The sequence below is a fragment of the Polypterus senegalus genome, chromosome 2 (genome assembly GCF_016835505.1).
Source record: "Polypterus senegalus isolate Bchr_013 chromosome 2, ASM1683550v1, whole genome shotgun sequence".
Classification (NCBI taxonomy): domain Eukaryota; kingdom Metazoa; phylum Chordata; class Cladistia; order Polypteriformes; family Polypteridae; genus Polypterus; species Polypterus senegalus.
The window spans coordinates 62867323-62892175 of NC_053155.1; the positions used below are offsets into that span (position 1 = coordinate 62867323).

At 40.2% G+C, this 24853-nt stretch overlaps 1 protein-coding gene across 1 annotated transcript in view; it reads left to right on the top strand.

The window, feature by feature from the left end:
• Positions 1 to 24853, top strand: part of LOC120522979 — a 101091-nt gene that overhangs the window by 24819 nt on the left and 51419 nt on the right. The window contains exons 4-7 of the mRNA XM_039743850.1: positions 3498 to 3715; positions 6364 to 6502; positions 7003 to 7144; positions 21170 to 21298. Of these exons, the coding sequence (XP_039599784.1) occupies positions 3498 to 3715; positions 6364 to 6502; positions 7003 to 7144; positions 21170 to 21298 (628 nt within the window). The remainder of the gene's footprint in view (positions 1 to 3497; positions 3716 to 6363; positions 6503 to 7002; positions 7145 to 21169; positions 21299 to 24853) is intronic.

Below are 24853 nucleotides of genomic sequence, written 5' to 3' on the forward strand. Positions count from 1 at the left end.
GTCCATGTGACTTCTTAACACTTCCTGGTCAGATCAAAACTCTTCTTTTTCCTCAGCCCAGAAGCACGTCATTCCCCTTGTCCATGTGACTCGGACGTACTTCCGGGGTGTAGGGCAAATAATATTCTTTGCTTCTCCCTGCAGCTCCATCTAGCGGCTCCTGTGGTATCCAGCAGGGCTGTGGATGAAAACTCCATTGTCCAGGACTCCCTGCTGGTCTTTGGGGCACCGCCATGCTGCAGGGAGGGCTCCATCTGGCGGCCTGGGGGTATTGGCCGGGATGACAAGCCAGCCATAGACCACATTCTCTTTCAAAAAAGAATTTATTGCTCTGCTTAGGTGAAGGGGGAGGGAAACTTGCCCTCACTGAAGGAGGTATCTTGGGATCATATTCACAATTGATTGAAGAAGGGAGTATAAGATTGATAGGTGGTGGGGAATCTGGTGCCATGTCTAAAGACAAAACTCTTGGTTTACCTGCCTTTCTTCATCCTCTCACAAATGGTCATGAGCGCTGGGCAATGAATAAAAGAATGATATTGTGAGTACAAGAAACAAAATTCGGGGCTGATTGCCCTAAATATCTTGAAAGGGTGACAAATTCAGTAATTTGGGAGATCCCCAAAGTATAGTTGCTGCCATTTCAGATCAAGAGAAGTCAGTTGTGGTGGTTTAGGCATCAGCTCCCATTGAAGGTGCTCTTTGCATGTCCCACTGGAAGGAGACCCTGTGGTAGACCCAGGACACATTGGCGGGATTATATTGCTTGGCTGGCTTGGGAATGCACAATAATCCCCCTGAAAGTGTAGGAATCTATAAATGGGAAGTTTGGGCTGACATGCCTGGTCTGTTGCTGCTTTAATCCCCATCAAGAGAGCGGTTTGTGATTCCCAAGGTCTCTTGTTCTATATCTTTTACTGCACCATGTTCACTGTACTTTAAATGCAATTTTTTGATTGGAGTTTATCCCACATAAAATGCCTTTTTCTGGAGTGCCATAATAGGACAAACATGGCATATAACCACTACTGCACCCTGTTTAATTCTCTTGGAATGGTAAAGAATTGAGTCTGTGTAGAAGTATATTGAAATTAGGGGTGTGTGATATGTATCATCTGTGAAAATATTTGAATAGTTGTTTTTAATAATGTGCGAGGTGACATTATCAAGTATCTCACTCACTTTTCAAAAAAACAATCAAAAACGCACCTCCAGAGTCAGCATATCACTTGCATCATGTAGGCTAGTATCGTGGGGCCAGACTTGCTTCTCAGTTGAGAATACACGTATGAGGACAATCATATTAAAAGTTTGTAGTGAATAATGGTGAAATCCTGTGCTGCCAAGGCTATATCCACAGGGCTTCTTTTTAAACACCTGCCCCCTGTTTCTCCAGTTGGTGAAGTTTTTACCACTGGAAGTTGGGAAGAGAGAAAAAGAAGCTGAACAAAATACTTGATACTGAGAGAAAATTAAAAATAAAAAAAAAAAAAGCTAAAATTGCTGTTAACAGTTTAGGTGCTCAGTTAAACGGGGTACCTGAAGCTTGATAATATGCATATTGTAATGAATGTAGAAAAAGAAGAAATGGACAGACACAGCCGTACACCATCACAGCTACTTGGTTCCACACACTTGAGAAGTGCTTCTATCTCCTATAATATCTTTGTCATTTTGACTGTTGCATCACTATATGTCATATCAGTGAACAGTGTCTAAATAAACATTGTGGTCTACTGATACACTCTGTGTTAAAACACTGTGGCTATTCTGGCATGGCATGTTTCCAATTAGACATTAATATTAACATCCTCTAATTATTCATTTATACATGCTGTGAGTTGGTGGATGCTGTGTAGCCTTCCGCATGCTTGTCTGGTGGGTGTCATTCATAAGATTTGTTGATTCAGGTGTGTTGAGTACTGAAATCTGCATCTTATTTGGCTCTTTTTAACAGTAGTCATTTTCATCTCCTTTTGACAGGGTATAATGCATATTTTACGCATATTTTGCAGTTCATATTTTCATAAACATGCCAGTTTATCGTAATTAGAAGTTTGCTCTCTTTTAGATCAAATTAATGAGAGCACAATCCGTTTTTACAGTTCATAATCCCTACTTTTAGCCCCGTATATCATACATGGTTGTCAGGTGCAGAGAGACTACATGTAGCCTAACAGGATAGAGTACTGTGTGTTTTTAGTAAAAATTTGGATTTACTGACTTGTACAATATACTGGATTTTTCTTCTTGTTTGTATGCTGCACAATTCACCTTAAAGCAGAGAAGCTGAATGTTTATCAGTGAGCTTTAGTTCAATTATGATTAGTATTTTATTTCCCTTGGATTCATGTCTTGTTTGCATTAAGGAAAATGTCGTTTGATCTATTTATGTTCGTTTTTGTTGGTCTTTGTGCAGTTTTTTTTACAAAGTAAATCCAGTACTCCTCTTTGAAATGCATTTCAGTAAGACTTGCTCTGGTGCAAGTTTAGATCATTTTTTTTTTTTTACTTGAATGCTTCAGTTTTAAGTAAATGAATGACAGGTTTTCCTTAAATATGCTGTTTCCATTAATATCATTAGTAACCAACAATTAATATCCTATTAACAAGAGCTAACCGGAGCTAGTACAATGAAAGACTTACACAAACAAATTTTCAGTGCTATAGAAGATAAAATTACACAAATGATTGTGTAAATGAAGATTTTTGTTTAAACTGTACAAATAATATCCTGTTTCTCTCTGGAATGAAGAAAATGTTTAAAATAGGAATTATTTTAATACTGCCATGAATAGTTATGTAATTAGATATACCATGAACTGATTATAGTTTGGGAATATTTAATTTTGCAGATTTATTATTCAGATGGGATAAAACTCAGCCTTGTTATTTCCTCAACAGATTCACTGGTACCTTTGCTGTGCTGCTTCTGTCCATTTGACCACACATAATAAAAAAGTGCTGCTTGGTTAAAACTAATAAACATTTTCCCCCACTCCTGTTGAATGTGAATACATAACCCTATATAATATCTGTTGCATTTAGAGAGGAGAGTTTGTGAGCATGTGCTGATTAGCATGTTGCCGCACCCACCACAAGATGGACCACCTGCATCAGAGTGCAGCGAGTGACCCCTCAGCACCAAACTGGAGCAGTGCGAGGTTTTTTATGGTGGCTGGTGGCCAGTCCTGCCACCGTCCCCCAAGTGTTCCCTGTTTCCCTGATAATAATCAACATGTGAATGAGAAATGAATAGGCAAGAGTCTGCACTGTGAATTGAAGTTCATGTTTTGCTACGTGTATTGCTGATACTGAAGATTGTGAAGTCTTTAGAGAATTGTTAGTTTTATATTTATAATCAAATATGTAATTATTTGCATATCGTTTATTTTCAGTATTCTGTAATTATATTTATTTTTCCTAATGGATATGCTTATTGTATGGGTGCATCGTTCCAAGTTTTGATATTGCTTTTTTTAATTTCTTCTTTCCAGCTTTGGGTTCAGTGACAAAGTAACAGTAGAAGGCCATGTACCAGTTGGATTGTATGGAAATGGATTTAAATCTGGATCAATGCGGCTAGGAAAAGATGCAATTGTATTTAGTAAAAGTGACACAACTATGAGCATTGGTCTACTCTCTCAGAGCTATCTTGAAGCAATTGAAGCAGAGCATGTGTTTGTGCCACTCATACCTAACTTTACACCTCATCATATCCTTTTATAAATAATGCAAATATATTGTTCATATTCAAGTTTTCTTTCTGTTTATAGTAATAAAATGTGTCTACTGTAAGATTAATTTATTTTGCTTTTCTAGCATGTTTTTTCCATAGATTTAGCTTTTAATGATCCAATTTGGTAACTGTTAGTAATATGATGTCATGAATTATTTTATTAATAAAATGGAATTGTAAATGAATGCATATACAGGGAGCGCTACAAGTTTTGCAGTAGTCAGCCTCATCTGAAAAGTGCACGTGGTTACTCTAAGCATCAATGGAAGCTGGAATCATCCGTACAGAGTGGTCCAGATCTAATTATGCAATTTTCATTACACTATAACTTATTAAGTTTATTACTCTGAGCCTGTATCCAACTGAATGGAGGACAAGTGGGACATTACATGGAAAATCAATGAATTTATTCAATGTAAGTCCATTTTCATTTATTACAAGATATTTCGAACAATTCATTTGTCTTGTATTGTTTTCCTGCATTGCATTAAAAGTTGCATAATTAGATCTGGACCACCCTATATTTATTTCATTGTTAAGAAATTGTTGTTAATATTTGGTTTTTCCTTGTACTTGTCTAATGGGAAGGTTTCATTGTCTATAACACTCTTTCTTATTTATCAGTAGATGCTTGACTTAGCACCAGTTAATTTTGTAAAACAACATAAATATTAAATATTACAAGTATTAAATTAAAATGTTAAAGAAAAAACGTCGTCTACAAAATCATCTATAGCTGTCCCATCTGAGTATGGCTGCTACTGCACAGACTGAGCATCACAGTTTGACTATCATATTATTTTCTTTAAACAGTAGGATTTTCCCAATGTCTTAAGTTGAAGGATTTTAAAATAATTCCCACAACCCTGCTGTTAAGTTCAACCCCTTACCTAGGAGTCAGTACTCATTTGACTAATTGTTGAGAGAATGGTCAGTAGTAGGCCTAGCTATCTGGAACTTAGGCTTGATTTTGCAAGAATCTCAAAAGTCTAACTGAACTCTCCACCAAAAACAGACTTCAGTGCATCTCATTTTGTGGAAGCTACATCTCAGAAATGCTACAGGCTGTATGCATTTTGATTGGCCAAGGGGGTTGGGGGAAAAATGTTTTGGCAAGTGGATTGAATAAATCAACATTACTTTATAGTGAGCTGGTAGTTGCCAATGCAACCTTACGAGTAGCCAGCCCTTGTTGAATTCATTGTATATTTACAAAGACAAGTAATATAATGTATGTAGGTAATCTTAATATTAGACATTACAATTTGTATTTTTGTAATTCTCCCAGGGTTTGTTCCTGACTAGCTGAAAGGTTGGTTATCAAATTTATTTTATTCATTAATTTTATTCTTGTGTGTCACCATTAAAGTTATTTTTGAAGGAGTTTTTTTTACTCTTTTTTATTATTATTACATTTAAATTTGTATAGTGTTTGCACAGTATTAAATAGGAGCTCATCTTTGGTTAATTTATATTGTAATATATTGTATATTGTAATTTATATTGTATTAAAAAGTTTTAAAAGCTAAACTAGGTAAGTGATCAATGTTCTTTATCTTCTTATATAATACGCTACAGTGGCTGTTCATTTGTCTGTCCAGAATTTTAAATCGCCTGTAGCTCGCAAACCATTTCACCTATTGACATGAAATTTGCTACACATATGCTATGTGACGTCTACTATCCGCTTTCAGGGTGATGATTTTTATTACTCGTTTTATTTTTATTTTATTTTATTGTAGAATCAATTCTCGGCAGCGTGCAGCAGGGCGGCCATGAGGCGCATGTGTATGGGCACCGTTCTCATTCCCTATACAGTACCACCTTCACTAATCTTTCTTGAGGCAGATTGAAGACTTAAGTGCCAACTTAAGTAAAAAATAAAAGAGAACGTACTAAGTAATTGCAACACAAAAACTAACTTAATCAGTTTTAATGCGAAAAGATGCTAATGAAAGAAGAGACGCAGCGGGCCGCTAGGGTGGAGAAAAGAAGAGCTGCTCAGAAAGCAGCAAGCGCATCAATCTCTGAGCAAACGAATGCTAAACGTACAGAGAAAGAAAGTCTGAAAACTAGGAATGCTCAAGTCAAGTGGATTCACTGCACGTTACCGTGCAGTACGTCGTTACTGGCATTTTATATTTATAACCTGTATAGATCCATCCATTATCCAAACTGCTATATCCTAACTTCAGGGACACGGGGGGTCTGCTGGAGCTAATCCCACCCAACACAGGGCGCAAAGCAGGAAACAAACCCCGGGTAGGGTGCCAGTCCACTGCAGGGCACCTGTATATATTTAAAACATATATATGGTACTTATAATGACCTATAATTAAATATTTTATTGCAAACGTTTAGTATGTTGAGAATAAATGGGCACACTGTTTATCCTTATTCCAGATGACAGCATTACAAGTTTACACTGATTTTCTGAGTGGTTACTTTGTTACTATGTCTGTCTGTTTCATAGCAGCTTTTTATGATTAATTTGCCTTTCCCAAGTAAATGATTTTGTAAAATAAAATACATGTTTTGTCAATTAATTTAATTAAGTAACCTTTTAAGCTCCTTTTTTTAAAAGCCTCTTATTGTTGCCAAGTTTCTTTAACATTAAGAATTACAGAAGACCAGTGAAGAATCCAAAGCGAGTCTTGAAGCCATTCTGAAGTATTCCCTGTTCAACAGTGAAAAGGAGTTAACTGATGAATTGAAAGCCATACGTGAACAAGGAACAAGAATTATAATCTGGAATTTAAGAAAGTAAATAGTGTGAAAATATTGCTTAGCTAAGCTTTAACAAAAAGAAAAGGAAATTTTGCCACATTCATTTTTAATTATATATGATGCAATTGAAATTTGAATGTCTAATTAATAAATTGGCATCCTGTTTTTTTACTTTTTAAATGCACTATTTGCTTCCCACTCAAAAAAAAGGTCAGAAGCAGACTTTTTCGCATGATAGTCATTATAGTATTATCCACTACAAATTTATAAACATCAATAATTTAGCTTGTGTGCCTATGTGAATTAAGGTTAATGTTTCTTCATTTAAAAATCACAATTTATTTGAATTTACTGTTTTTTATATTATATTTTACATCTTTGAGTTGCAGAACTATTGCAGTCATTAAAAGGAGGCTCTTTACTAACAAACTGGTTAATTGGTGTTTCTAGACTATTTGAAATAAAGCATGAGCACCAGATTCAGTACTTGAAAACAATGAGATTGAGCTAGATTTTTTTTTTGTTTTCTTTTTAAGATCTAATGATGGAAGAGTAGAATTTGATTTTGATACAGACAAATATGACATCAGAATTCCAGATGATGTGCCGAACAATGAAAAATACAAAAGACAAGACAGAGTGGACCAGGCTGTTCCAGAAAGTGACTATTCCTTACGGGTCAGACGCTATATTTCTCAGCTTATGTGGGAAAACTGTTTGACTAAATTTTAAGGAAAAATCATTTTGCCCTATTTTGCCTACTACATTCTTTTACACTAATTTTCTTAAAACAATGCAATTTTTTTCACCTAAAGTTTAATTTAATTCTTGAACACAGCAGACTTCTGCTTAATTTTGTACTTTTATAGTTATTGAATATTGCACATGTAGTGCAGCTATTACAAAATGTACAGTCCTGCTGTTGGACAGGTCATACATAGAGAGTTTTGAGTTTCTCCCTTATATCAACTCAAATACGTTTTTTGTAACACTCAAGTTAAATGTAAATTTTAAAGCTAGATTTAACAGTGCTTTTCAGCCTTAAGCCTGCCAAATGAAAAATTATGCGTGGGTATTATGAACTATCGTATCTGTTCAAGTTCTACTTAAATTTTAAATATAAGTAATTTTTATTTAGTCAACAGAAATATGTTTGGTAGGAATGTAAGTTAAATGTAGTCATCATTGCATATATTTTTCTTCACCATAGAAATTTAAAGACTAAATTCAACTTACATTCCTTCCAAAGATATTTCTGTCGACTAAATAGAACCTACTTATATCCAAATAGAACCTGAAAAGATATATTTTTTCGAATCTGATCGTGCATTTTAGATCGACTTGACGTGTACTACATCGAGCCTGCCTGCCTCAATAAGTCACTGTGGCCTTACAGTACCCCGACCCACCAGGTAGCCTAAATATTTGGCCTCGCTTAATCCAAAGAAGCATTTCTTGGGATTAATCCGGAGCCTGGCCTCACCAAGTGTCTGCAATACCGCTCGGACATGCTGTAGGTGTTCCCTCCATGTGCTGGAATAGATGACCACGTCATCCAGGTAGGCAGCACTATATGAGTTATGAGGCCGGAGCATTTTGTCCATCAGACGCTGGAAGGTTGCTGGAGCCCCATGTAACCCAAATGGAAGGACACGATAATGCCAGTGTCCACTAGGGGTACTAAACACGTTTTTTTCCTTTGTGAAGTCCGTTAAAGGAACCTGCCAGTACCCTTTTGTCATGTCAAGTGTGGTCAGATATCGAGCCTTTCCAAGCCTCTCGAGGAGGTCGTCCACGAGTGGCATTGGATAGGCATCAAATTGGGAGACTTGATTATGCCGACGGAAGTCATTGCAGAACCTTCAACTCCCGTCAGGCTTACCGACGAGCACAATGGGGCTGGACCAGGGACTATAACTTTCCTCAATCACACCTAGTTCCAGCATGCACTTGATCTCAAGCTCCACTTCAGCCTTTTAGGCCTCGGGAAGACGATACGAGCGTTCTCGGACAATAACCCCGGGCTCTGTCACAATGTTGTGCTCAACCAGAGAGGTCCTTCCGGTTTTCACTGACTACCTCCAACGCCCAGATAACTGTTTCCAGCTCCTGCCGTTGTCTGGGACTTAAGTCCGTACCGAAGTTAAGGTTGTGTGTGTGAGCGAAGAGTGAGCGGGGCTGGCCGGAGGAGGGAGCGGGGTCCCTGTCCTTCCACGGTTTCAGCAGGTTCACATGATACACCCACTCCTTCGGCCGACGATTGGGTTGACTCACCAAATAGTCGACCAGTCCCTTTCTCTCCTTAACTTTGTAGGGGCCTTGCCAATGGGCAAGCAATTTAGAGTAGGATGTAGGCACTAGGACCATGACCCGATCTCCCGGGTGCAACTCCCGAAGAGATGTGCCGTGGTTGTAGTAATGGGCCTGTGCTGCTTGAGCCTCTTCCATGTGACTTTTAAAGAGAGGCCGAATCTTTCCAAATCTATCGCGTAACTGCGCGATATACTCTAATATGTTTATAGAGGGAAGAGCCTCTTCTTCCCATCCTTCTTTTAAAATATCTAATATTCCCCGAGGTTGTCGCCAATACATTAATTCAAAAGGGAAGAACCCCGTGGAAGCTTGTGGGACTTCCTGATAGGCAAAAAGGATGAGAGGGAGGAGCTGATCCCAGTTCCTTTCATCCTCGCTGACCACCTTACTCAGCATTTGTTTGAGAGTTTGATTAAACCTCTCCACTAATCCGTCGGTTTGAGGATGATACACCGAGGTCTTTAAATGCTTTATTTTCAGTAACTTGGCAGTCTCCTTGAACGTCTCCGAGGTGAAAGGGGTCCCCTGGTCCGTCAAGACTTCCTTGGGGATCCCCACGCGCGCAAAGACCCCTAGTAATTCCCGTGCGATGGCTTTAGAGGTAGCTGAGTGCAACGGAACAGCTTCGGGGTATTTTGTAGCATAATCCACGAGGAGTAAAATGTACTTGTGTCCTCAGGCTGAGGGCTCTAGGGGTCCGACCAAATCGACCCCAATTCTGTGGAAGGGAATGTCAATTAAAGGTATAGGAATGAGAGGAGCATGGTCCCTTCTAGGAATTTGTCGCAGTTGACACTCCGGGTAGGAAGCGCAAAAGTGACGAACCTCCTCATTGATTCCCTGTCAGTAGAAAAGGAGCTTGATCAGCTCCAGAGTTTTCTCAGTGCCCAAGTGGCCACCTAGGAGGTGGGCGTGTGCTAGCTTGCAGACCTGCCGCCGGAAGGTACGCGGAATTAGCAGTAGCTTTCTATCCTGCCCATCATGCATTGCTACACGATAAAGAAGGTCATTGTCTAAGACAAAGTGAGGGCCCTGTGGCATCGACTGATCAGTGCGCTGGCCATTGACAAGGACTACTGCATTTTTAACAAACTTCAGGGAGTCGTCATTCCATTGCTCTAAAAGAAGCCGGCGTCTCTCTAAATTGGAACCGTAGCAAGAAGAGAGGGTCAGCGTCGACCTCAAAGGGCGTGGTTTCCTTCCATTCTGTCTCGGCGTTGGTGGATGACGTGTCAGCACGCGATGGCCCGGGGGTTGCCACGTCACTCAGGGAAGCCGCTTCGTCTCTCTCTGCCGGCTGATTACACGGCGTGGAGGTAGCCTGTGATGGCTCATTCCCATCTATAACGAGGCCCAAAGTACTCCCGGGAGTGGTAAGTGTCTCACCGCTTTTAATTTCAGGTCAGTCCCTCCCCAGTATCACCGGGTGTGGAGGATCAGGGAGGAATGCCACGGTTAATCTCCGAACTGATCCCCCGTAGCTGATGACACAAGTGGTGGTCCTGTACCAGCGGGTTTCCCCGTGGACACAGGTTATACCGGCCTTACGTTTCAACCACTGTCGCGGTAGCACAAAACGGCGGGCAACAACGGAAATGTTGCTGCCGGTGTTGAACAGAGCAGATGTTTTGAACCCGTTAACGATCACCGCACCTGTGTGAGGGACCGCCAACGGTTTTATCAGAGCACACCAACCCCTCCCCCCCCCCCACCTGCATTCCACCTTATTCTCAAGTGGTTTGCACGCCCGCGGCCCCGGGGACGCAGTCACAAGCTCTGGGTTGTACAGGGGGGGCTAGGTTTTGGGACATTGAGTTTGGCTAAAGGACGGTTCAGCTCCCCCAGATTGTGAGGCCATCCTTTGTCTCTCTATGAGCTCTGCCATATTTTTAAATTCTCTACCCCAGACCGGCTGGGTGAAGCCCCGGGTAGTAGAACCAGGAGCAGGTAGCAAGCCACCTGCTCTATTATCTGAGAGGGCTTCAGTTCTTGTGGCCGTAGCCACCACCCTACCTTTGCCCATAGGGACCATGCTTGTTGGTGGGTTGAACCACCAGTTTTTTAGGATACTCACCTGCCAGTCTGGGGCACCCCAGGTGGAAATTGGGGCTCTGGCTTTACAGGGAGGTGGGCACTCTCCTCTGAGAGAGCATAAACAGCCCTCTTTGCCTCCCCCTTCCGAAGCAGCCCAAGTCTGTGATCCCCTCCTGAACACTCCCTGGCCTGTCTAGGTGGCCTAGTAGAGCATGCCGGGAGCAGAGCCTGTACCGGGCCACTCCGAAACACGGGACATCCTCCCCACCTGAAAACTCGGCCCTGGTACGCTCCCACCTGGACGTGTTGCAGGTCCTGTCCCCTTCTCTTCCAGGACTTCTCCATCCTGCCGACTACGCCAATGTCACAAAAACGAGACATGAACAGAAAAAGGTTTGGGGCAGCCACCCGTGTAATATGGTATCCTGGCTGCAAAAGTCGTTGTTATCAAAATAACCAGCACTGAAGTGCATACAACGGAGTCCAAAACAAGACTGAGGGAAAAGGGAAAAGGGGCAGGTTTTTAAAGGGGGAGACAGGAAGTGAGGTCATAAGGATCGAGCACGTGGTCTTCAGTCATTGGATCCCAGCCGGACGTGACATCAGAGGGGCCGGAGCTGGTGAGGTCGACTTCCATTGGCTCGGTCCCGGAAGTGATGTCAAGAGAGCCAAGTGGAATCCCCCGGGAATGGTCTACAGGCAAGGGAGAAAAAGAGTCAGTGTACTCTGCCACATCCCGGCATGCCTCCGAACTGCCTTCACTCAAGCCCTTTAACTGCCTCCCGTGCGCACGTGTGTGACATATATATATATATTATATAGTTTTACTGTCAAATAATGCAAAGAGTACGCGGCACGTGTTTCGCCCTAATTCTGGGCTCATCAGGCGTACACACTCACTGCACCCCCTCTTGTAAATCGAACCTCGGACGTCAGCGCTAGAGGCGAAGCCTTTTCCATTATGCTAAAGCGTGTGGTTCGTCTATTTGAAAGTATGTAGATTGGGGGTATATATATATATATATATACCGCGCTTCGCAGTGCAGAAGTAGTGTGTTAAAGAAGTTATAAAAAAGAAAAGGGAACATTTTAAAAATAACGTAACATGATTGCCAATATAATTGTTTTGTGACTGTTATGAGTGTTGCTGTCATCAAGGATTTGATTATCATTATTTCATTTACATTTCGTGTTTGTCAACCGTTGTAAAGATAACAGGTTTCATTCATCGATTTGTTTCTTACTGCATCAATAAACAGCTCGTCTTCCTCTTTATCTGAGACGTGACACACTGCATGCACAGGTTTTTTTTACACTGTCTTCCTTTAGCTGGACATTGACTTTTTCCAACGTGTGCTTTGTTTCCGCAGTAGCTGCACTTATGAATATGCTTGTATGTGTCAGACGCTTCATACTTTTTTGCTGCCTTCTCAATTGTGTAATGCGGTTTTTATTCAGCACTCTTAAAAACTGTTGCTTTTTGTCTGCGTACTTGCGTCAGTTCACGTGAGCCGCTCGGTGTACATGCATCGAAGGTTCTCAGCTGTGCTCGTGCTATCTCGTGCGATCTGCGATGTCCATGGCTTTATTTAATGTTAGCTCAGACCTGGCACTTAAAAGTTTCTCTCGCACTTTTGCTGAGTTTGTGCCAAACACTATTCTATCCCTGACCATCTCATCTTCGTTTGCATAAGCACAGTCCTTCACCAGCAATTTTAACTCCATTACAAAGTGATCAAAAATCTCGTTTATACCCTGCTTCTTCTCATTAAACTTCTGTGTCGCGAATATCTAGTACGATCTTGCGATGTTTATGGCTTTATTTAATGTTAGCTCAGATCCGGCACTTAAAAGTTTCTCTCTCACTTTTGCTGAGTTTGTGCCAAACACTGTTCTATCCCTGACCATCTCATCTTCGTTTTTCACCATCTTCCGTTAGCTGGACATTGACTTTTTCCACCGTGTGCTTTGTTTCTGCAGTAGCTGCACTTATGAATATGCTTGTATGCGTCACTCGCTTTATATTCTTTTGCTGCCTCTTAAATTGTGTAATGCATTTTTTGTTCAGCACTCCTTGGAGCTCTTGCTTGTTGTCTGCTTACTGCGTTCACAGTCAGTTCACGTGAGACGCTCGGAGTACATGCATGAAAGGTTCTCAGCTGTGCTTGTGCTGTCTCCTGCGATCTTGCGATGTCCACGGCTTTATTTAATTTTAGCTCAGACCCGGCACTTAAAAGTTTCGTACTTTTGCTGAGTTTGTGCCAAACATTATTTTATTCCTGACCATCTCATCTTTGTTTGCATAAGCACAGTCCTTCACCAGCAATTTTAACTCCGTTACAAAGTGATCAAAAGTCTCGTTTATACCTTGCATCTTCTCACTAAACTTGTATCTCGCAAATATTATATTTGTCTTAGGCATGACAAATGCCTCATAGCGGCAGCGTGTCTATTGGATTGCTGCTGACGGATGGCCTTATATAGGCAGTCACTCAATTACGTGGGAGGTTTGGATATGGGGGACGCAATATAGGCAGGCAGCCAACTACGTGGGAAGCGTGGTGATGGGTGACGCAATTCCGCCTCACACGGCGACCGAGCTGCAGTCTATGGCCGTATATATGTACATAAGTAGGATTCTGTTATGACCATTACGCGTAGAATTTCGAAATGAAACCTGCTTAACTTTAAGTAAGCTGTAAGGAATGAGCCTGCGTCTTGCATCATCACGCCTCCCACGTAATTGACTTCCTGCCCATATATTGTTATAGTTATTGTGTTTTATAAAACAAGGAAGGAGCCTTTTTATTTAATCCACGGGTTCTCCGCTGTTGTTTTGTTCGTTTATTACGATTATAATTATGTATTGATTCCCTTTCTTTGGCTGACTGCCTGCCCATATAAGGCGCTCCGCTGTTTTTTTGTGAAGCAGCCCTTCGCCAAGGAAGAAGCCTTTACACGGGTTCTCCTCTGTTTTATAAACGCTCTAAAGCCGTCCTTTTTCCTTGCTTCGCCAAGGAAGCAGCCTTTTTATTTAATCCACGGGTTCTCTGCTGTTTAATTGTTCATTTATTACGATTGTTATAGTTATTGTGTAGGTATTTTAGAGTTAGTTTACTGTTCAGGTACCCATTTCCTTTATTTAATCCGTGGCTTATTCGCTATTTTTTTGTTCGTTTACTGTGTTCCCTTCTTTGGCTGACTGCCTGCCCATATAAGGCGCTCTGCTGTTTTTTGTGAAGCAGCCTTTACACAGCTTCTCCGCTATTTTATAAATGAATGACATATAAGGCCATCCTTTTTCCTTGCTTTGCCAAGGAGGCTGCCTTTTTATTTAATCCACGGGTTCTCCGCTGTTTTATTGTTCGTTTATTACGATTGTTATAATATATAACTGTTATATAATTGTTATTGTGTAGGTATTTTAGACTTAATTTACTGATCAAATACTCATTCCCTTTATTGTTCCAACCGTACCCCCATTAACATGTCTATCGAGGTGATCATCATCGATCAAAGAACTATCACTTACCGAGTGGTGTCCATGCCCGGAGATGGCGCGTGCCTTTTCCATTCTCTGTGTTACATATTGCACGGACATATCAGGCTCACTTTTGATATACGGAGGGATATTGTGTCTTATGTATTGAATGACTGGGACAGGTTCAAGGTGCGGACTGATGACAGCACCGGAGATAATTATACTACACAGGAGCACTATAAGACTGAAATGCTTAAGCCCTTCACCTATGGTTCTGCATTTGAGTTGATGGCTACTGCTGAATTGTTTGGTTGTTGATTTCAATTGTACCAAAAATATTGGCCAAATATTTTACACCTTTGGAGAACCGTCAATGCCTCTTAAACATCTTAGATTCACAGGTGACGATTTGAGTAGTGGACACTTTGATGTTTATGAATGTTTAAACTCTCAAAAGCTGGATGTGAAGTTATCGATGAAACCGGTTGTATGCTTACAACGCTTGACAGATGCCGAATGTCACTTCAACACAAATCCAACTCAAACTGATTATAACAGCAGCAATCCAAGCTGTGAGAACACAGTAAAAAGAAGGAGTGTCAGACGTCGTGGTACATTTTCTGATGCACCTAGACGGAAACAACTTCGTGCAGCTGCCGCCAAATACTCGCAGAAAAATACACAAGTTAATAAACACAGTGTGGCTAAATACTCACAAGCAAATCCACAAGTTCATAGGGATGCTGTCGCTAAATACTCGCAAGCACATCCACAAGTTAATAGGGACGCTGTTGCTAAATACTCAGAGGCAAATCCACAAGTTAGTAGAGCTTCTGTTTCTAGATATGATCCCAATAATGAAAAGAGGCTCATACGAAAACAACAGGTTTGGCTCAAAAAAGCCAATTGTGGATTTGCGTATGACCCAAACATACATTATGAATTTGACAAAACAGTACACATTGTATCCATGGGTGTTCACTGTGACTATTGTCAAGCTCAGAAGTTGAAATGCGAGTCTCCTGATTTCTGCTGTAACGGTGGTAAAGTCTTTCTCACTCCTTTACGTAAGCTTCCTGATCTACTTGAGGGCCTGTTAAATGGCGAACATCCTCAAAGTGAGCATTTTTTGAACAACATTTGAAAGTACAACAGTGCATTTTAAATGACGTCATTTGGTGCTAACCAAATCATTGAGGGGAATTTTATGCCTTCATTTAAAGTTCAGGGACAAGTATATCACTTGATTGGCAGTCTTTTATCTATGCCGAGTGAGGAACACAATATTTGCAAATTTATTTCGGCGGGGACGATGAAAAAGAAGCACAAATGCACTGCGCTAATGTTTCTGGAGTTAACATACCCCTGGTCAAGCAATTTCAAAAAATGCTGCATGACTGTAACACTTACATCCAGGACTTCTGCTCCACAATGGACAGTATTTCAGATGAAGACAAAGACTTCAAAGTTGTCATTCACGCCGACAAAAAACCATTACATGCACACAAAGGCAGATTTAATAAACCCACAGTTCGTCAAGTTGGTGTTGTCATTGTTGGGCAAATGTTCAACAATAGGGATATTGTCTTGAAAATCAGAGACAATAAACTGCAACGCATTAAGGAAACCCACAGATCCTATGATGAACTTCAATATCCCCTCATGTTCTGCTATGGTGAAGATGGCTATTCTGTGTCTATACCTCAAGTTCATGCTGCCAGTAAGTTACCTATGAAGAAAACCGTCTCTGCAGCAAACTTGTATTCATACCGGCTTATGATCAGACAACATCATCATAATACTATCCTTTTCTTCCAAACTTTATTAAATCAGTTTTTAGTTGATATGTATGCAAAAATTGAATCCGAAAGACTAAATTATATCAGACTAAATCAGAAAAAACTACGAGCTGAAAATTACATTCACTTAAAAAATGCTATTCAAAAAAATGACACTAATTTAATAGAACTTGGTCAAGCTGTGATATTACCATCATCCCTCACTGGAGGACCTCACTATATGCACGAGCGTACACAAGACGCAATGACATACGTACATTATTATGGCCGCCCTGACTTATTCATCACATTTACTTGCAATCCTAAATGGACTGACATCACTGAAGTTCTCCTTCCACGTCAAAAACCTCACGATCGCCACAACCTTATCAGTCGTGTATTTCATCTCAAGATTCGCAAAATGATAGACTTGCTCAAGAAGAGTAACATTTTCGGCTGTACAAATTGCTACATGTACACCATAGAGTGGCAAAAGTGAGGTATTCCCCATGCACATATTCTATTGTGGCTAAAGGATAGGATTAAACCAGCTCTCATCGATCAACTCATCCGTGCGGAAATTCCTGATCCACAGACTGACACAAAATAGTAAAATCCAACATGATTCACAGCCCATGTGGACCTCATAATATCAACTCACCCTGCATGAGCAACAGAATATGCACTAAGAAGTACCCGCGTCCGTTCATCTCAGAAACTCAGACCGGAGAAGATGGTTACCCTCAGTACCGCCGCGCACCTGCTGATGGAGGTCCTACAATTAACATCAAAGGAATAGATATCGACAACAGATGGGTGGTCCCTTATAGTCCTGTGCTGTCCCGCTTCTTCAATGCTCACATCAATGTTGAATTTTGCAATTCAGTAAAATCGATCAAATACATCTACAAGTATGTTAACAAAGGAAGTGACCAGGCAGTATTTACAATACAAAATCAAAATGACGAAGTATCTCGATGTGAAGCTGGTCATTACATTAGTAGCTCTGAAGCAGCCTGGCGCATTTTCTGTTTTCCCATTCACAAACGTTTCCCTCCGGTCGTTCATCTTGCTGTGCATCTTGAGAACGGACAAAGAATTTATTTCACAGAAGGCAATGTTGCCGTTAAAGTGCCCAATCCACCACAGATGACCCTTTTAGCATTCTTTGACATTTGCAAATGCAATGATTTTGCAAAACAACTTCATTATAATGAAATTACATCATATTATGTGTGGACAAACAACATGTTTCGTCGGAGGAAACAGGGCAACCCTGTACCAGGACATTCGAGAGAGAAAAAGGATAATGTGCTGGGACGGGTCTACACTGTACACCCGAATAACTCTGAATGCTACCATCTTCGACTGCTGCTCAAGAAAATCACAGGTCCCACGTCTTTCAAATCTCTCAGAACAGTTGATGATATCCTACATTCGACCTACAAGTCAGACTGCAGGGCACTCGGTTTTTTACATGACGATATCAACTGGGATGAGACTCTACAGGAAGCTGCTCTATCTCGCTCACCTCAAAAGATCCGTGAACTGTTTGCTGTCGTGTTGGTGTTCTGCCAAATGGAAAACCCCTTAAACCTATGGGAAAAACATAAACACAGCATAGCAGAAGATGTTAGGAGACAGACTGAAAGAGATTATATACGAACAGAAGTCCACCAGCGGTTAAATCTGATCTATAACAAGTGTCTACACTTGCTTGAAAACTATATAATTGCTATTGGAGGTCAATCTCTTCATCATTACGGTTTGCCTTCACCTTTCAGAGAACTGGCACAACTTACTTACAGCACCTTGCAATCGGCCAATATAGTCACAACTAACGAGCTGTTGCTAAATAGTGACCAAAAGTCAGTTTATGAGCAAGTCATGAGCAGCGTTGTCTCAGCCACTGGCATGGTATTTTTCCTTGATACTCCAGGAGGAACTGGTAAGACATTCCTAATAAACCTTCTCCTTGCATAAATCCAAGCAAAACGTAACATTGCCATAGCTGTGGCTTCTTCTGGCATTGCTGCAACTCTTCTTGAGGGTGGCAGAACTGCTCATTCACTTTCAAGCTGCCTCTCAACCTCAACCATACTGAATCCCCCATGTGTAACATATCAAAGCAGAGCAACATGGCTGAAGTGCTACGACATTGTCAGCTTATTGTCTGGGATGAATGCACTTTGGCACACAGAGCAGGTATTGAGGCTTTAGACAGGACCCTCCAAGACATCTGAAACACCAACAAACTTATGGGAAACTTGACAGTGTTGCTAGCTGGAGACTTCCGCCAAACCCTAGCAGTAGTGCCCAGAGGAACACGCGCTGACGAAGTTAAAGCATGTCTGAAGTCTTCATACCTATGACCACAAATCAATGTTGTTACTTTAAAAATAAACATGAGAGTTCATTTGAAAGGCGACAAAAAAGCCGGGGAGTTCTCTGCTCTTCTGATGAGTATAGGTGATGGCACCTTCATATAAGAAAATTGTAAAATAAATATTCCTACAAATCTCTCATCGTGAATACCTTACAAAGCCTTCTTCAAAATGTTTACCCCAATCTACGAAATCTGTGAGAGAGAGCTATCCTGACACCAAAAAATGACATGACTACGACTATAAACCACATTTTACTTCAAGAACTACCTTCACAAACAAAAACATATCAATCTGTTGATTCAGTTGTAGAAGTAGAAGACGCGGTACATTATCCACTAGAATTTCTGAACACTCTAAATTCTCCAGGCACTCCTGAGCATAATCTCATCTTGAAGGTTGGGACACCAATAATGTTACTGAGAAGCTTACAGCCACCGAAACTTTGTAACGGCACGAGACTTCAGGTCACATCTCTACAAAACAACCTAATTGAGGCAACTATTTTTACTGGCAGTGCCTCAGGTGAGACAGTTTTTATTCCTTGCATCCCCGTTATACCATCTAATCTCCCATTTCAATTCAAACGCCTTCAATTTCCAGTAAGGCTCTGCTTCACAATGACAATTAATAAGTCTAAGGGACAAACCCTACAAAAGGTTGCCAATTGATTTTGAGGCAAGATTGCTTTTCACATGGCCAACTGTATGTTGCATGCTCAAGAGTAAGCTCAGCACACAGCTTGGTCATATTACAACCGGAGGGGCGAACTGACAACGTGGTATACAAAGAGATCCTTAACAAATAATTTTTTGTATATTTTCCCTCAGTTTAAAAATGTTTACTTTTTTCTTAATAAAAATTTTAACGCAGTGTTTTACCGATGTGAAGCGCGGGTATTTTGCTAGTACAGTAATCCCTCCTCGATCAAGGGTTGCTCCAGAACCCCCGTGATAGATGAAAATCCGCGAAGTAGAAACCATATGTTTGTATGGTTATTTTTATATATTTTAAGCCCTTATAAACTCTCCCACACTGTTAACATTATTAGAGCCCCCTAGACATGAAATAACACTCATTACTGAAAAGTTTAAACTGTGCTCCATGACAAGACAGAGATGTCATTTCTTTCTCACAATTAAGAGAATGCAAACATATCTTCCTCTTCAAAGAAGTAAATGTCAGGAGCAGAGAATGTCAGAGAGAGAGAGTGAGAGAGAGAGCACGCGAGAGTAAAGCAAACAATCAAAAAATCAATACGTGCTTTTGTGCTTTTAAGTATGCCAAAGCACTGCGATAAAGCAGCATTTTGTAGAGGAGCATCCGTATCCTCTAGGCAAACAGCCTCTGTTCAAACAGCCCCTCTGCTCACACCACCTCCGTCACGCAGAGAGAGTGAGAGGGACAGAAAAAAGCAAACAATCAAGCACTGCGCGGGAAGCACATCGTATATCATTGAGGAGTTTTATTTAATATGTAATACATGCTCTGATTGGGTAGCTTCTCAGCCATCCACCAATAGCGTCCCTTGTATGAAATCAACTGGGCAAACACACTGAGGAAGCATGTACCATAAATTAAAGACACATTGTCCGCAGAAATCCGTGAACCAGCGAAAAATCAGTGATATATATTTAGATATGCTTACATTTAAAATCCGCGATGGAGTGAAGCCGAACGCCGGTTGATATAGCGAGGAATCACTGTATATATATATGTATATGTGTGTATATATGGAGGTGCCCCGGATTTCCCCTACAAACCTGTTGGGTATCCCAGGGGCCAACAGAGGACGCTGCAAGGAGGCTTAGAGAGTCATATGTGCCCTATAGTGCGTCATAGGCAAAGCAACAGCAGAACTGACGTACTTCCGGGATGAAGAAAAGGACGTGATAAGGAATCACATGGACTGGGGATTGGAACACTTCTGGGTCAGGGACTATAAAAGGACAGTGGCAGTTCCCAGACAGTGATCTGAGCTGGGAGGCAAGTTGGCTAAGCGTCTGGGAGTGGTGGATTGTAATTGGATTTGTATTGTTAATTGAGTATTGGGGAGTATAGAGGGTGGTTTGTGCACATTATTATTATAATAAATAATAATTCTGAACTTTTACCTGGTGTCTGACAAGTGGTCTGAGGGTTCAAGGGGACAACAAAACCCTGATCTGTCACAATATGTATGTGTATATATGTATATATGTGTGTGTGTGTGTGTGTGTATGTGTGTATATATATCTGCTGGCTTTCTGCTGCTGCCGTGCCATGTGATCTGCATCTCATGCAGCACTTCGAACATTTAAAAGCCTGTACAGCAGCTGTCCAACTCTTTGTGTTTTATTTCTGGCCCAGGATCTCATTAAATCTTTTGACACAAAGTCCCGTCTTGAAAATGTGAGTTCTTGATATTTTTTAGTTTATAATTTTAAAACGGAATAAGAATCTGAAAATCTAACAACATCACATTAAAGTTCAATACATTCTGAAAAGAATGGTACCAAACATATATATGTAGGTTTTAAAAGAAGCCCGATTTAAAGCGTGACAAAAAATGTGACATAAAAGCGTCACCGTTGCACTTTTAGTTTTAGGAATTTATATATATAGAGCAGATATATGTATATGTATTTATGTATGTATGTATATACTGTATATGTATATTTATATAATATGATATAAATGTAAGCTTTAGTCTTCTTTTAATTTTTTTTTCTAGGCTTATTGCAGCATACTCTACCTGAAGCCCAGGATGCAGATAATTTTAAGAGGTCAAAAAGTGAAAACACAGCTGATTTCTAAGAGCTTAGCATACATTGAAAAAGATGTTTACAAGCCGTCATTTTTGGTATCCTTTTCTATAAAGTTATTATTAGGAGAATGTTGTGTGCAGCAGCTTGGCATGTTGGTTTACTATTGCTTATGTTAATTATATAGATAAAAAAACACTGAGTCACTATTTTGTTGTGCACTGCTACTATTTCCACACAATTTACACAATGTGTGATAGTATCATACAGTGGTGTGAAAAACTATTTGCCCCTTCCTGATTTCTTATTCTTTTGCATGTTTGTCACACAAAATGTTTCTGATCATCAAACACATTTAACCATTAGTCAAATATAACACAAGTAAACACAAAATGCAGTTTTTAAATGATGGTTTTTATTATTTAGGGAGAAAAAAAATCCAAACCTAAATGGCCCTTTGTGAAAAAGTAATTGCCCCCTTGTTAAAAAATAACCTAACTGTGGTGTATCATACCTGAGTTCAATTTCCGTAGCCACCCCCAGGCCTGATTACTGCCACACCTGTTTCAATCAAGAAATCACTTCAATAGGAGCTGCCTGACACAGAGAAGTAGACCAAAAGCACCTCAAAAGCTAGACATCATGCCAAGATCCAAAGAATTTCAGGAACAAATGAGAACAGAAGTAATTGAGATCTATCAGTCTGGTAAAGGCTTTAAAGCCATTTCTAAAGCTTTGGGACACCAGCAAACCACAGTGAGAGTCATTATCCACAAATGGCAAAAACATGGAACAGTGGTGAACCTTCCCAGGAGTGGCCGGCCGAACAAAATTACCCCAAGAGCGCAGAGACGACTCATCCGAGAGGTCACAAAAGACCCCAGGACAATGTCTAAAGAACTGCAGGCCTCACTTGCCTCAATTAAGGTCAGTGTTCACGACTCCACCATAAGAAAGAGACTGGGCAAAACGGCCTGCATGGCAGATTTCCAAGACGCAAACCACTGTTAAGCAAAAAGAACATTAGGGCTCGTCTCAATTTTGCTAAGAAACATCTCAATGATTGCCAAGACTTTTGGGAAAATACCTTGTGGACTGATGAGACAAAAGTTGAACTTTTTGGAAGGCAAATATCCCGTTACATCTGGCGTAAAAGGAACACAGCATTTCAGAAAAAGAACATCATACCAACAGTAAAATATGGTGGTGGTAGTGTGATGGTCTGGGGTTGTTTTGCTGCTTCAGGACCTGGAAGGCTTGCTGTGATAGATGGAACCATGAATTCTACCGTCTACCAAAAAATCCTGAAGGAGAATGTCTGGCCATCTGTTCGTCAACTCAAGCTGAAGTGATCTTGGGTGCTGCAACAGGACAATGACCCAAAACACACCAGCAAATCCACCTCTGAATGGCTGAAGAAAAACAAAATGAAGACTTTGGAGTGGCCTAGTCAAAGTCCTGACCTGAATCCAATTGAGATGCTATGGCATGACCTTAAAAAGGCGGTTCATGCTAGAAAACCCTCAAATAAAGCTGAATTACAACAATTCTGCAAAGATGAGTGGGCCAAAATTCCTCCAGAGCTGTAAAAGACTCATTGCAAGTTATCGCAAACGCTTGATTGCAGTTATTGCTGCTAAGTGTGGCCCAACCAGTTATTAGGTTCAGGGGGCAATTACTTTTCACATAGGGCCATGTAGGTTTGGATTTTTTTTTCTCCCTAAATAATAAAAACCATCATTTAAAAACTGCATTTTTGTTTACTTGTGTTATATTTGACTAATGGTTAAATGTGTTTGATGAGTAGAAACATTTTGTGTGACAAACATGCAAAAAAATAAGAAATCAGGAAGGGGGCAAATAGTTTTTCACACCCACTATATATGTTAAGACAATACGCAGATTCCAACATATTTTTGCTTAAGTGTTTTGTGTACTAAGGAGTTTTTTTGGCATTACTGTGCCTAAGTTACATACAACCAAATAAAAGGTTATAACTCTGGTTATGTAATAAAGGAACTGCAAATGGCTGAAGAGCCATGAGTACAATGCTTCAATTTTTTTAAGTATTAATATCATTAAGAACCTTAATTTTATACCAATATCAGCTCAATAAAATACATAAAAATTATGCTTTAGGGATTTCTCTCCAAATAACTGGATTTTACAGTACATAAAGACATTTTATGATGCAAAACCCTAGAATCAATTTTATTTTATGCTCCAGTCTGTCGGTTGTCATTGTACCAAGTTTAGATGTCACATCCAAAAGTACAAGCACAAGTAGTCCCCCTGTTTCAAAACATCGTGGTCTTTTTCGGGAAACATTTAGTCTATTGCATCTAAACAATGTTTCTACACAAGTATTTCAGTAGCAATTATTTATTTACAGTAGACACTCTTGTTAACCAGAACTCAAAAAATAAAATAGATTTCACGGAAATGTAAGTTAAAACTTGGTGCGTCATCTGTGCACACCCCATGTGTAAGGCCACTGTTTGTGCAACCGGTAATTGCGCACAACATGCTTGTCTGTGTCTCCTGCATGTATAAATATACAATCTAATCTCATGTCCCCTTTCTTTGACTGTAATATGGTCATTTTTTTTTTTTTGTTTAAATTTTTGTTTTTGCTCACTCAATCCTAAGTATGCAGTAACAGGCACCAAGTAAGTGTAAGCACAGAGTGCTTACTCTCAAGCAGAAGATGGAAATACGTAAGAGGCTTGAGAAATGTGAAAATCGCACAGTGCTTATGAAGGAATTTAATGTCGGTTAATCAATAATCTCTGACATTAAAGCTTAGTCTCGGAAGATAAAGGAGCTTTATTATATGTCAGAGAGTAATGAGTGTGGAAAGTAGTGAGTAGTTTTTGCTGGAAAGGTCTTTAAGTGGTTGTATGGATCTGTGTTGCAAGAAAAAGCAAGAGAGTTTAATGAGAAAATAAACATTGAGAGTCAGAGTTAATTTTCAAGTGGCTGGCTTACTCGATTCAAGATTTGCCATGGCATTCGTAAGCTAAAATTGTTAGGTGAGCAGAAATCTGCAGATTTCGAAGCTGCGGCTTCATTTCGTAATGTGTTTAGTGAATCGGTTGAAGAAAATGGGTTGACTGCAGAGTAGATTTATAATGTAGATGAAACTGGATTAATGTAGAAGTGTTTTACCCAATTGTACTTTGGCTGATGGTAATGAAAAAGTAGATCATGGGTTCAAGCTAAATAAAGAGTATATAACTGTGCTCGTATGTGCAAACACATCAGGAATTCAAAAGTTAAAGGCATAACTAACCTCCCTGTGGTAAATAAAAACTGTCAAGGACTGGAATGAAAAATAATTTTGAAAGTAAATGTTCAGAAGGGCACACAAACATCCATCCATCCATTATCCAACCCACCATATCCTAACTACAGGGTAATGGGGGTCTGCTGGAGCCAATCCCAGTTAACACAGGGCACAAGTCAGGAAACAAACCTTGGGCAGGGTGCCAATCCACCACAGGCTCACAAACATACACACTATATATCACTTTGAAGCAATAATTTAAAAATTTGTACTATATACTTATAATTGTGAACTCATTACATCTTACCTGAAGAAGAGCCTGAGTTGCCTTTTAAAGCTTGCATATTGTAATCTTTTTAGTTAGCCA